This window comes from Notolepis coatsorum (genome assembly GCF_963971535.1).
Source record: "Notolepis coatsorum genome assembly, chromosome: 15".
In the NCBI taxonomy this organism is placed as follows: domain Eukaryota; kingdom Metazoa; phylum Chordata; class Actinopteri; order Aulopiformes; family Paralepididae; genus Notolepis; species Notolepis coatsorum.
Genome location: NC_140179.1, coordinates 82,198,802 through 82,213,517, shown reverse-complemented (window position 1 = coordinate 82,213,517; position 14,716 = coordinate 82,198,802). Strand labels below are relative to the sequence as shown.

The 14,716-nt window shown below is 44.9% G+C and overlaps 2 protein-coding genes across 3 annotated transcripts in view; one reads left to right on the top strand and one right to left on the bottom strand.

Annotated features, from left to right (window-relative positions):
* The window catches only part of LOC311241588 (transmembrane and coiled-coil domain protein 3-like), a 97,191-nt gene extending 93,966 nt beyond the window's left edge, over positions 1-3,225 (top strand). For both annotated transcript variants that reach the window (XM_084330460.1, XM_084330461.1), the window contains exon 6: positions 827-3,225. In XM_084330460.1, coding sequence (XP_084186586.1) covers positions 827-1,165 — 339 coding nt within the window. In that variant the 3' untranslated portion in view covers positions 1,166-3,225. The remainder of the gene's footprint in view (positions 1-826) is intronic.
* Positions 3,226-9,502: 6,277 nt separating this feature from the next.
* Positions 9,503-14,716, bottom strand: part of LOC311242111 (laminin subunit beta-1-like) — a 36,896-nt gene continuing 31,682 nt past the window's right edge. The window contains 3 exon segments of the mRNA XM_084331067.1: positions 9,503-11,237; positions 12,289-12,448; positions 13,665-13,841. Of these exon segments, the coding sequence (XP_084187193.1) occupies positions 11,104-11,237; positions 12,289-12,448; positions 13,665-13,841 (471 nt within the window). The 3' untranslated portion in view covers positions 9,503-11,103.

The window sequence follows — 14,716 nt, the reverse complement described above, 5'->3', positions numbered from 1 at the left end:
CTGCCCCCCCCCCCTCCCCCTACCTGACTGATCTCCTTCTTCCCTACCGCCCCACCCGTTCCCTCCGGTCCTCCTCCACTGCCTCCCTCACTGTCCCGTCATCCAAGCTCAAAAACGTTGCTGCACCTCGACTCTGGAACTCCCTCCCTCAGACCATCAGAGACTCCCCCACACTCTCCACCTTCAAATCCCGTCTCAAAACCCACATGTTCTCCCTATAGCCTTCATCCTTCCCCAACCTTAACCCCCCCCCCCATCAACCTGTTGTGATCTTTGTTACTGTGGCCTTATGTTTTCTGTGTATCATGCTGTTCTCCCTGTTTCCCTGTGGTCTTATGTTCCTTTTGTTTATTTGTTTTCTCTGTTTTCCCACCTAATGTCAGCGACTTCGGGTTCCTGAGAAGCGCGTTATAAATGCAATGAATTATTATTATTATTATTATTATTATACAGTATATCCTAGAATGGATGAATTCCAACAAACTCTATATTACTTTGGATACGTTCAAAACTATTTTTATTCATATGATAAGAATGATTCCAGCTCTCTGGCCTTCCTCAGGGTCTGTGGTCTTGTTTTCCTGCTGTTTTACCCCATTGTTTCTTGCTCTGATGTACGACGTACCTTATCTCCCGGATTATCTCCCTGATTATATTTGTTTGTGTTTATGTATGCGTGTGTGTGTGTGTGTCTGTATGTGTGCATGCGTGCGTCTGTGTTTGTGTGTGCGTGCGTCTGTGTTTGTGTGTGCGTCTGTGTGTGTGTGTCTGTGCATGCATGTGTGTGTGTGTGTGCGTCTGTGTGCGTGTGTGTGTGTGTGTGCAGGAGGCCCTGGAGGCGTGTCAGACGCGCGTCTCGAAGCTGGAGCTCCAGCAGCAGCAGCAGCAGGTGGTCCAGCTGGAGAACACCGACGCCAAGGTGCTGCTGGGCAAGTGCATCAACATCATGCTGGCCATCGTCACGGTGATCCTGGTCTGCGTCTCCACGGCGGCCAAGTTCACCGCGCCCCTCCTGCGGAGCCGCAGCCACCTGGTGCTCACCTGCGTGGGCGTGTCCCTGCTGGCGCTGCTGTGGAGGAACTGGGAGCACCTGCAGTTCGCGCTCGAGCGCTTGCTCCTCCCGCCGAGACCCCTCGGCCCCCCCTCTGCCGGCCCCCCGGGCTGAGACCTCTGGGACGCCGTTGCCATGGACTCATAGGAAAGCGGGGGTGGAGTTTACATGTAGCCTTACACCACCCCTCGACCCCCCCCCCCCCCCCCCCCTTGTCATTGGCTGGAGGGGTGACGCACACTACAACAGGGACAATTGGACCAATGACAGAGTTGGGACTGACCAATCGACCGCATGCCCGCCACAGGTACACGAGGCTTGTGACCGGCTTGTGGAATCTCGTTAGCAGATCCCGTTCTCTGCCGCGATGACACAGATTGTATTCTTTTAGACGGGCATGGAAATGGAATGCGTATTTATTTCTTTAAGATCCCCCCCCACGTGTGTTTTTAACACTTCTTAGCTACACAATCTTGTTATAACTAATAGATTTGCTGAAAATACTTGTTATTTCTGTGCAAAGATCACTAGATTTATCAACTTACAACACGAGTTCCACGTTAGCATTTAACCCTTTCACTGCCACACGACACAGAAGGTTAACCCTTTACTATCACACAACCGACGGTCGCGGTTTGGTAGTGCGGCAGTGAAAGGGTTAACACTTCCTGGATGACAGTAGTGTGGCCGGCCGGGGGCGATAGATATTGGTTGGTTCCCAGGACTAGTTTGAGTCAAACAGAGAAGCCCCCCTCCCTTCAGTGGAAGAATGTGAAAAGGGCACTCTACACAAATAACGACCTGTATAGGCGTGCCCCCGCGAGGACGTGACTGTAGTTTCTGAGTGGAGGGGAGGGGACCTATTGAAAAGGGAAGTGTCCGGTGAACTCCCTTCCCACTGTGTCTCACTGTCTCACCGTGTCATGCCGCCGCAATCATAGGATAAAAACACTCACTGGCTGAACTAGAAACAAATTGTTGACAGACGACTTGTTGTTGTCTTTTAAGCGACACACGCCTACTGTATGCCACACACACACACACACACATGCACGCACACCTGGCTGGTGATTTTATTTGTACTGTGTGTCACTGTTCTGTATCGTATTTATGGAATATATATTTCTTGTCCAGATTTTAATCGCTAGATACCTTCAAAGGGGCCGCTTGAAGTGTAAAGGCTATTAACGCTACATACAGAATTTGAGACTGTATGCTTGTGTGTTTATTTTGTGTGTGCGTTAGTCTGTGTGTCTTTGTGTGCCTCCCTGTACACGTGTCTTGTGTATTTCTTAAGGGAAATGTTCGGAATGTGTTTTTTTTAAGTTTCAGTTTTTCAGTCCCGCCGTCGTATGTGTTTGTATGTGTCGTCACGGTGACCCCGGCGGCTCTGGACCTCCGTCGGCGCCGCGCTCCGCTCGCTCGCGTCCCTCTCTCTCGCCGTACGAAACGCTGCCGGCGCGGAGCTCGTGACGGAGAGCAGCTGTGTGGTGTTCGGATGACCTGGAAAAGCCCCGTCATGCTTCTCCGTCACTGATGTAGAACAAACGCAGTGGGAATCGGTGGCACGCCGGGACGCAACGTCCGAGTTATTTTAGAACACTTGTTTTTACCTTGTGAGATGTTGCATTTTATTGACTTGCCTTTTTGCAACTTTAGCAGAACAAATGGACTTTGTGTCATGCCTTTTTTTATTTAATTTTTTTTAACTGTCGTCTGATTGGACCGAGGGAACCGAAATATTGTCGCTCTTGCTCTGTAAACACTGTGACGATGAAGACGAGGAAGGAGAGAAGGATGGTATATGAGCCTGATTCCTTTTTCAATGCAGTGTATGCGTTTTAACTGTTCTTTGTCCTCCGCTTCTGTTGCTCAAAGCCAATTTGCAGCGGGATAGTTTGGGGGGGGGGGGGGGGTCTGTGACGCCATAGTCCTCTGATGTATTATGTCATCACTTTTAACCATTTCTTTGCTGCACGTTTTTGCGAACTGCTTTCTGGACGAAGAGAGAGAGAGAGAGGGGGGGGGGTGTAATCCCAACTCGGAAGCCTCTAATTCTGTAGTGTTTGTCTGGAATGTTTTTATTTTTCCTTTGTTTCTTTAGTGTCCTCGGAATACATACATGTGCGTCGGTTCATTCAGATATGTTTTTTTCCAGAATAAGAAACATTTTCGAATGAGAAAATAAATCCTTTTCTTTTTTCTAAAGTCGTTAGTGATTCTGTGTGGTGTGTTCAGAGTTCCTTTCATCTCTAGTGAGTGACGGCTCGTCGTCAAATAATGTTCTATCCATCTTATTTATTATAGATTATCCACTTGAGACAGAACTGAGACCATACTGCTTTAGAAATATATCATACATAAATCATAAATGCCACGCTCGCTAGAAACCCACCAAGATATCGGCACTTCTACTGTACTGTTCTAGCAAGAGCTTACAAGAGCGGACGGATTGTGTTCGTCCTGGACAGAGTTTGGACATGAATCAGGTATGTGATGACGTTACACTGCTGATGGACATAATGTGATGACAGACGGGTGTGGACAAGACTAACAGTCATGACAACCATGATGGAACGAAAATTTGCAGATGTTCATAGTATTCTCACGCCAACCTCTAATCAATAATCCTTGCAATAATAATTGTTTTTGTATGTTTTTTTTGTGTGTGGACCCCCAGGAAGACTAGCTGGTATGGCACCAGCTAATGGGGATCTGTAATAAAATAAAATAAATCGGATGCAATGCCACAGCTCATTGGCCACGGATGTCTTGTAATGATAGTCATCCGTTATTGGATCTCTCGTTTCCCCACCAAGATGTCTATGGTGGGGAATGATATGAACACCTACCTGGGAAGTCAATGGTGTGGTGTGATGGCAAGTAGCCAGTTGACTTGATTTATTGCACATGATCGTCTGTATTAAAGCTGTTATAGATTTATAATAATAATAAAAAAAAATTACATTTAGTGGCTGAATGTTATCTATTGCCCCTGCCAAATAAATATTGATTAATGAATTTATAATTAAAAAAAAATTGGCTGAATGTTATCTATAGCACATTTAAAAGCACACCGAATAAGTGACATGGCTGTGATTGGTCAAAATTCTGTTTAATTCGTTTTGCATATGTGATGAGAGGCAGGTGTGGCCCTGTGTGGACATATTTGACTAAAGGCACGACTGGTAGGCTAGTAAACCTGTTACTGGACTAGATATAAAGTTAGATGTTGTTAATAATCTTGTAGTCATAGAGGAACGCCCTCCATCCAGCACCTGATCCAGCAACCCTACCAGAATATGTTCTTCAGCTAAATATAGACGCCACACCGGGTCACAGTTTGCATGAACCGCAGTCCTCCGCAGCGGTTTCTTAATCTCATATAAATTATTACTAATTTCTCATGCTATGCTAACCATCAACCAATCCATTTTGAGGACCACATCTGACTCTCGTAGAAAGGTTAAATCTATGGCACAACTTGCATTTGGTTCATGGTAACATTCAGTGTTGTTGTGTCTTTGTGGTGAATCATTCGCCACAAGGGCACCATGTCGCTGACCTTTGCCTGACCAGAGTAGAATCGCACAGCTCGGTTCTATATATTTATCCTTTGACCCTCAAACACATGTTCCTCTGAGACTGTGACCATTCTGAGAACACCACACAGCAGCACAGGGGCAGACCTAAGTTCTCCACACCGGTCTGTCATCACTATGTAAATCAGCAGGGTGACGTCGTCACATCGGCTACTCCTGTGTGGCCTTTCTCACCCATCTCATCTTTAAAGTAATAATCCCGAACATTTTCATATAAACGTCTATTTCGCCACTCTCTTATCACCAACTGATATAACACAACAATAGTCATTCTACCTCTAATCAGTTCATGAATGCTGCCATTCTTGGCTGTTACCAAACACTGGTGTCTGGTAGGACATAAAAATCATCCGGCACACAGGAAGTGAAGTGAACAAACAACGGTTTGTTTGGAATTAATAGAAGATTAACTCCGTAGTAGTAGCATGAATGCAAAGCAAGTCAGTACAATGCAAAACTACAACAGCAATGAACACTTATCACCAATAGATGTCGCCAAAATAAACAAACATTTGGATTTTAAGGCTTGACACTTTAAAGGGGACATATTATGGAAAATGGGTTTTGCCTGTTCTTTGTATGGATTTGTCAGTCTGACATGTTATTTAATAATAATAAATAATAATAGATTGGATTTGTAATGCACTTTTTGTTCGCTGGGATCCCAAAGTGCTACACTACAGGGTTAAAACAGTTAAAAAAATAGAAATTAAAGTTATTAGTAAAACAAATAAAATAAAATACAGAATAAAAGTAAGATAAAAATAGAACATAGTTAATTAAAAACATAGTATAAACAGACAATTTAATAACAGCGCAATACAATTTAAATAAAAAGCGAACAGTCAAAGGCCTTTTTGAACAGATAGGTTTTCAGGCCTGCTTTAAAAGAGTCCAGGCTCTGTGGTGCCCTCAGCTAGATGGGGAGGCTGTTCCACAGGCGTGGTGCAGCCGTGCAGAAGGCTCGGTCACCCATGGTGCAGTGCCGGGTATTGGGGACCTGAAGGAGCAGGCTACCTGCGGATCTGAGGGTGCGGGTGAAGGATTGTGGAGTGATGAGTTCCTGAAGGTAGAGGGGTGCGTGTCCGTTTATGCAGTTATGGGTGATCCTCAGGATTTTGTAGTTGATCCGGGATGAGACGGGGAGCCAGTGTAGTGAGTGGAGGATGGGGGTTATGTGATCGTGTTTACGGACTCTCATCAGGATCCTGGCAGCGCTGTTCTGGATGTATTGCAGCTTTTGGATGCTCTTGCCAGGAATCCCGATGAAGAGTCTGTTACAGTAGTCCAGTCTTGAGGAGATAAAGGCATGGACAAGCTTCTCTGCATCTGACAGGGTTAGAATGGGACGGAGTTTTGATATGTTTTTAGGTGATAGAATGAGGTCTTGCAGAGGTGTTTTATGTGGGTGTTGAAGGTCAGGTGGGGGTCAAATCGAACCCCCAGATTTGTGACTGGGGGAGAGGGGGATTACCTGGCCGTCAAAGGTGAGATGTGATATGGATGATGACTGAACCTGGTGAGGGGTGCCAATTAGGAGTGCCGTTTTTCTTCTTTTTTTTTTTGCTGCTTGAGACTATTTAGGTGCTGGGGGCGGGTACTGTAGGGGTGTGGCATATGTACCCCTTGCCATTGGACCAGGGTTTGAAGTCGTTGAAGATTAACAATGGGGGCGACCGTGGTCCCCAGTTCCACTCCTCCCGGCAGCGTGTCGAAGTGTCCTTGAGCAAGACACTAAATGCTCCGGATGAGCAGGTCGGCACCTTGCATGGTCGCCCCCGCCATCGGTGTGTAAGTGAATGGGTGAATGTGAGGAACAAATTGTAAAGCGCTTTGGATAAAAGAGCTATATAAATGCAGTCCATAACAAACCGTTCAAGGATGGCGTTCCCTCGATGATGTCACAAGTGGGATGAATTGGCTTTGATGAAGCCAGGAGCACCGCGGTGCTTACCTAATGTACCGCTGTGGTTTGTAAAAGCCTTTTGCTCTTGGGGGGTGTGGTGTAGCCAGGCAGGGGAGGAACTCTTGGGGGGGTGGGGGGGGGGGGGGGGGGGGGTGTAGCCAGGCAGGGGAGGGAATTATTTATTTAAAATGTAGTGTGTTGCTACACCCACCAAGAACAGTTCAATACAAGGGAAGAAAGAGGAACTGGGAAATAAAAAATGTATATTAGATTGAGACTAGTTTCCTTGCAAAGAAAACTTACCACAGATTCAAGGTCATAGAAAGTCATATACAATTGTTAAAATATAAAGACTACGTCCCCTTTTATTTACCAAGTTTTAGCTCCCTGATCTAAAAGAGTTCAAATACTGTGGAAAAACAGCCTCTAAAGACGATTGATGTCTCATTTTATCGAGGCACTTGAGATTTCAAGATGGAAGCTCATGGATTTATTCGCTGTGGACGACTGTACGTTTTTCTGTAAATGAGCCATTATTGGATCTCACTCTCCAGACACAAATCACTTGGCAGAATATCAGATCTGAGATATATAATGTACAGATATGATGCTAACACCCCCCCCAGTGAAAGGTGTATGTAAAATATATAGTTTTATATCTCAGTACGTAAAATCAACACTAGTACATTTAATTTATATGGCAAAATAATGTTGTTTAGAATATTGCTGTCAGTATTACATGCATTTATGTGACAATGACACTAGATAAATGGACTTTATATAGCAGCTTTTATTTTTTTAAATAATTCTTTTGATCTAACTTTTTCTGTATTTTTGCTCCCATCCCAATTTAGTCGTTATGCCAATTCCCTTCCTGGTCGTTGCGTGCGTTGCCCCACTGTCGGCCTAGGGAGGGTGTAGAACTACCACACGCCTCCTCCGATACATGTGGAGTCAGCCAGCCGCTTCTTTTCACCTGACAGTGAGGACTCTCACTGGGGGAACGTAATGCGTGCGGAGGTTCACGCTATTTCCCCCCGAATCCCCTCCCTGCTGAACAGGCCCCCCGACCGACCAGTAGGGACCACAGTTTACAACGACCAGGACATATACCCCGCCGGCTTCCCACCCGCAAACACTGCCAATTGTGTCAGTAGGGACGACTGACCAAGCCGGAGGTACCGCTGACAGCTGGATTCGATCCCAGAGTCTCTGCGTGGTAGGCGAGTGCATTCTCCACTGCGCTACCCAGCCGCCCTTATATAGCAGCTTTTTTTATGTTATTATTCACAACTTATGCCTCACATTCACTCACAAATTCACACACCAACAGCCGAGGCAACCATGCAAGGTGCCAACCTGCTCATCGGGAGCAGTTAGTGGTTAAGTGTCTTGCTCAAGGACACTTCGACATGCTGCTGGGAGGAGCCAGAATCGAACCGGGAACCATCAGATGACCAAACGAGAGCTCTACCTCCACTGTCGCCCCCTTAATAGATGTTAAGAGATATCTGATGAAAATGTTAAAGCCAGCAACCAGTCACACGTACAAGACAATACAATACAAGTGATTATGCTGTATACGTATTAAAGTTCATGCTCCAACTTGTGGATAATTAATCTTTCATCAAGCTTTGCCAGATCCACCTACATAATTTAGGCGTTTTACTGTCATCTTGCTCTGCTCTCCAGAATGCCCCGCTTCTGCCACAACTCCTTCCAGTCAACAAGGCTGGCTCTGCTGCTACTGCCCAGAAATGTCTGAGAAGAGTTATTTGGATAAAACATTTGCAACACTTCTGATATGCCACACACACGCATAACTGAATGGGTGCTGCCGCCTAGTGGTGGTTTTGGAGCAGTGCAGTGATTGTGCAAAGCAAATTGGCTCGGGTGAAAGACACTGTATTGTACAGATAAATTCGGTTCCAAGAGACAGTGTAGTGATTAAGACCCCCCCCCCCCCCCCGGGAGAGCCACAACTGTCAGAACCCTCTCCTACTCCTGCATCTCCCCTACTCTGTCTCCCTCTCAGCCTTCCTACTGTCTCAATAAAGAACCTTCTCTCCTGTGTCTCCTCTACTCCGTCTCCCTCTCAGCCTTCCTACTGTCTCAATAAAGAGCCTTCTCTCCTGTGTCTCCTCTACTCTGTCTCCTTCTCAGCCTTCCTACTGTCTCAATAAAGAACCTTCTCTCCTGTGTCTCCTCTATGCCGTCTCCCTCTCAGCCTTCCTACTGTCTCAATAAAGAGCCTTCTCTCCTGTGTCCCCCCTACTCCGTCTCCCTCTCAGCCTTCCTACTGTCTCAATAAAGAGCCTTCTCTACTGTGTTTCCCCTACTCTGCCTTCCTACTGTCTCAATAAAGAGCCTTCTCTCCTGTGTCTCCTCTACGCCGTCTCCCTCTCAGCCTTCCTACTGTCTCAATAAAGAGCCTTCTCTCCTGTGTCTCCCCTACTCCGTCTCCCTCTCAGCCTTCCTACTGTCTCAATAAAGAACCTTCTCTCCTGTGTCCCCCCTACTCCGTCTCCCTCTCAGCCTTCCTACTGTCTCAATAAAGAACCTTCTCTCCTGTGTCTCCTCTACTCTGTCTCACTATCAGCCTTCCTACTGTCTCAATAAAGAACCTTCTCTCCTGTGTCTCCTCTACTCCGTCTCCCTCTCAGCCTTCCTACTGTCTCAATAAAGAACCTTCTCTCCTGTGTCTCCTCTACTCTGTCTCCCTCTCAGCCTTCCCACTGTCTCAATAAAGAACCTTCTCTCCTGTGTCTCCCCTACTCTGTCTCCCTCTCAGCCTTCCTGTCTATATAAATTAAACATACTAAGAGCATGTTCATGTTTGTACTCCACGCCCCCCCCCCCCCCCCCCACCCCCCCCCCATAGAAAAGAAGAGAAAAACATTTCAGATGCAGAAATAACTTTTATTAAAAAGTTAACTTCCATCCATCATAACATGAATATTTTCTTTGTTGTTCTTTTGGCTCTTTTGGTCCAGAAAATCCTTACATTTCTTCTGACTTATTAAAAGACGTAAAAATCTTTAATATAATCTTATATCAGTGTGAAATATTTGCAGTCATACAGTATTGTGGCTTAACCTGTTCCACCCGTGGAATATTTTCGCCTAAAATATATACCTAGGTAAATGGAATATTGCTCCACTTCTACAAGGTCCATTTGCATATTCTTCGTATCTAGGGACATCTATGGACCTCAGGGAATGTATTCACAGTGTCAGAAATATTGTGTCTATTACTAGGCTTGCTTAAATTGTGATGAAACAAAAGAGAATATGAATTATGATTTTTCTTTGCATCTTTGACAGTGAATAACACCATGATAATAATGACCAAACTTAAAAAACGGCCACTGATTTCGTTCAGGACCCTCTTGAGATCATGTGTAAGAAAAATCTAAGGAAATTAATAAAGGGAAGATGATTAAACCGAAGGTTCTGTAGATACAGTACTGAATTCTCCCATCCGGACCAATGCAATTTGAAATATTATTATAGAATATAGAATATGATGCTTATAAATTACCTTATTATAGCCAATTCGCACATTTATATATATATATACATATATTATCTTTCAAATGCTCGAGTTCAATTTGGATTTAGTATCACCAGGCGTGCATAAGAACAGATAATGATATCTACTGTAATTTACTGTACCTTTTTATTTTCACCACAGTGCAACCATTTTTTAATTAATTTCAGATCTAATTGTTGCTACTTGCTAACAATAGGGAGGAGAAACTAACTGTGTTTCAATATTTGTCAAAAGCGTTACCTTTTGTGGCTTATTATCCCGAATAATAACAGTTATTGATATTATTCATTCAGAACGCTTAACTTTGAACCCCCACAGAATCTGCCAGGAAGTGTAGTTCGGAAAAGTTCCAACGCTGATCCACAGCTATGCATGCCCTCGACAAAATGGCCACAAAAAAACTACAATTCCCATGATTCAAAATGTCCAAAATGGTCGCCGTCTTGCAATAGACTTCAGCAAATCGAGAAGTTCAAACTATCTAATGGCACTTTTAACCTATTGCTAAACTAACGTATTGATGATAATATACATTCTACATGCTTTTGTGACATGTTAGTGATGTTAATACTTGAAAACGTTTGATAAAAAAATCGCTAAAAATATGCAACACTCTGAAAAATATTGATTTATGACCAGATGCTATTTTGGGGTCGGTACAGACCCCGTCGGGTGGAACAGGACAGCTTTTAGCTTAATAAATCGAATAGAATAATACTATTCTTCTTCTCCTCCTCTCACACACACACACACACCTTTGGTCATAATAATAAAACAGAGGTCGTATTGGTTTCTTTAGTGGTCGCTTCTTTGGCACTATTAAAATATTTTGGCACTGCAGAAAATAATCGTATAGTTCTTAGCATCATGGCCCAATAGCCTCGTTTCATTTGACATTCATTGTTCATTTGACAGTGATACTCTTTGGTGATGTCCCGATTCTATAGCTTTTCGCATCGATATGGGCCCTTGTCGCGATCGGGGCGTGTTTATTAGCAGGTGCTGTACAGGGTGACCTTGTGCCCGATGTCATCCAGGAGCTGTTGGACGCTTTTCTCCAGGACGGCCATTTGCTGGGCCTTGTCCTCCAGGGTGCGCTGGTTGGCCTCGTACGACCTCTCCAACTCTGATGGGACAGAACAGATCCAAGCAGATGGTTGTTTGAGAGGTACGGTAGAGAGGACTGTTAGAATTACCTCTGTTGTGCAGCCAAGAGAGAGAGAGAGCATGTGTGTGTGTGTGTGTGGGCGGGGGGGGGGATTCTTCTCATGCCATTTCACTCAAAGAGCTGAACTGAACAGCACGAATGCTTAAACAGGTATGTATCTTAAAGTAGCGTGTATACACATGCTTGTGATTAAATGGTCATATGAATGCATAGAGATTAGGGGTGTAAAGGTACACGTATCCGAACCGTTTCAGTGTGTACCGTATACCGTACGGAACGGCTGTGTACCGAACTAATACAGCGGTATGTGGGGGGGGGGGGGTTGTTTTTTTCACAATCCAATATAATTATTATTATAATATATATTTTTTTACAAGTCGATTATTAATTTCAATATAGAATATTCGTTGACAGCCCTACAAGTACAATTATTTACTGCAAACTACATCACCCCTGAGTGGAACATGGAAAGCCAAACCTTTGTGTACCGTTACACCCCTAATAGAGATGTAAGCATTTAGTACTTTGGGTATATCTACGGCTCTGTCAAGTCAAGTCAAGAGTTTTATTTGTCACGGCATACAAGCATACAGTGAAATGCGGGGGGGGGTCATGCCCGCAGCGATTGTGCAATAATACAAGTAATAAGAATAGGAATGAGAATAAGACATTTGTGCAATAATACAAGTAATAAGAATAAGACATAACGGGTATAATGTACATACATTTGACAAAAAGCATGGTAGACATGCTAATGTCCTGCGATACAATGTTAGCTACGGATGAGGCACTGGGTCTTATGTACACTACTATACAATTATACTATACAATATACAGTTATACTATATATCCCTATGCTATCTTGCTATATCCATCTGTTTACTATGCAAGAACCACTCCCGTTCTTTTTTTATTTTATAAAAGTGACCTGTGTTGGTGTGCGTACATTAGTGTCTGTGTGTGTGGGCGTGTGTGTGTGCGTGTGTGTGTGTGTGTGTGTGTGTGTTACCTCGGAGTGTGTGCAGCTTGGCGCTGGTGAGCGTCAGCAGCTCCTTGGCCTCCTCCTGCAGGAGGTCCGCTCTCCTCCGCGCCTCCAGGACCACATCCCCTTTATCCCCCACCAGCCCCTCCACCACCTTGTACTTATCCTTCACCTCCTCGTCAAACTCCTGCGCACACACACACACACACACACATACACACACACACACACACACACACACACACACACACACACACACACACACACACACACACACACACACACACACACACACACACACACACACACACACACACACACACACACACACACACACACACACACACACACACACACACACACGGTTGCTATAATTAGGAAACGTGTGGTGGTGCCATGATGGCTCTTGTTCCGTGTGTGTGTGTTTGTGTGTGATGTTTTTACTATCTTGCGAGGTCCAAATGTCCCCACGAGAATAGAAAACCTGATTGCACGCCGTTTCCTGGACCGCGGTGGTTAAGGTCAGGGAGAGAGCAACGGTGCGTTCAGCAGAAACATGGCCAGGCGCGACGTCAGAGAGGCTCCATCAGAGCTTGAGCGCCCCCCCGTGGACATAATCAGAAAACAAGCCCCCGTAACACGATTTAGGTTCAACGTTAAACACATTTTCTTTCAAACTACGGCTACCACCTGCCTCCGAGCTCCATTATTTGGCAACATTATGTTAGATAAAAGGTTGGGTTATAAAAGGTTGGGTTATGAAGGGTAGGGTTATAAAAGGTTGGGTTATGAAGGGTTGGGTTATAAAAGGTTGGGTTATAAAGGGTCTGGCAATAAAAGGTTGGGTTATGAAGGGTTGGGTTATAAAAGGTTGGGTTATAAAGGGTTTGGCAATAAAAGGTTGGGTTATGAAGGGTAGGGTTATAAAAGGTTGGGTTATAAAGGGTTTGGTAATAAAAGGTTGGGTTATGAAGGGTTGGGTTATAAAGGGTTTGGTAATCAAATGTTTGGTAATGAAGGGTTATAAAGCACTGGGAATTGGCTTTAAGTGATCATAGTTTCTCCTCCTGGATGGAATGGTGTGAGAACAAACAGGTCTCTGTGTTCTCTGTTGCGTCACTGGTTCTCTGGAGCGCCTCGACTCTGGCCTTGTACCCGTCACAGTGTGATTGGTAGCTTTGCACGGCTGTCACACCGATTTATAGCCTTGCATGCTCATCACACTGTGATTTTTAGCTTTGCATGCCCGTCATGCTGTGGGATGTAGCCTCTGTGTGTGTGTGTGTGTGTGTGTGTGTGTGTGTGTGTGTGTGTGTGTGTGTGTGTGTGTGTGTGTGTGTGTGTGTGTGTGTGTGTGTGTGTGTGTGTGTGTGTGTGTGTGTGTGTATGTATGTATGATATACCTGCTGGGCCTGGTCTGCATCCTGCTTGGCCAGCTCTGTCATCCTCTCAGCCTTGTCCGTCAGCTGACTGGTCTCCAGGCTGGTCTGTCTCAGCAGACCCACCTCTCTCTGCAGCTGCACCAGACGCCCCGTGGTGTTACTCAGCATCAGCTCCGACGTGGCTGTCTCTGTCTCCACCTGGCACACACACACACACACACACACACACACACACACACACACACACACACACACACACGCACACACACACACGCACACACACACACACACACACGCACACGCACACACACACGCGCGCACACACGCACACACACACAGGTTCATAAACAGAACGATGCAGAGGCACAATTAAGAACTAGAGCTAGAGATACTAGTCTGTATCTTACTGAATACTGTACTTCCTTGATGCTGCATGTGGGGTTAATGAGACAATTGCATTTCACAAAAGGAGTGTATGTTTTGTTTAACGTTCCAATTTTCAACCATAAATGACCAGATGTGGCAGAGAAAGCACTGACGACAGTGACGTACAGTAGGGTGATCTGCAGCGCTAAGCTGGTTTTGGCTCGCAGCTTTTCCTTCTTCTTTTTTTTTTTTAACTACTACCGCTTAAAATTCTAAATCCACTGCTTCATCAGAGAGAGAATTTTATATTAGAAGGCCTTGTCCACGGGACCACAGACGGAGCTAGGAGCCATCTATCTAGGTTAACCTTTCACTAACACACTGCAGACGGTGAACCTGTACCCATCTGTAGTGTGGTAGTGAAAGGGTTAACCTTCTGTAGTGTGGTTGTGAAAGGGTTAACCCTTTGGTAGTGGGGTGGTAGTGGAAGGGTTAATAGTCCATACATTTTTCTATAGCTGCAGCAAAGACTGGAGACTCAAACATTAGCCGTGAGAGGTCTATTGTATTGTTGCACGTATTCAAAACACCTATTGTGCATCACAGTCGGTTATTGGTCAGTCCACTATCAATTAACTGTATGAAAACAAACTTCAATTCAATTAGCTAATAATAGAGAATTTATTTATTATCTTTTAATAGACAGC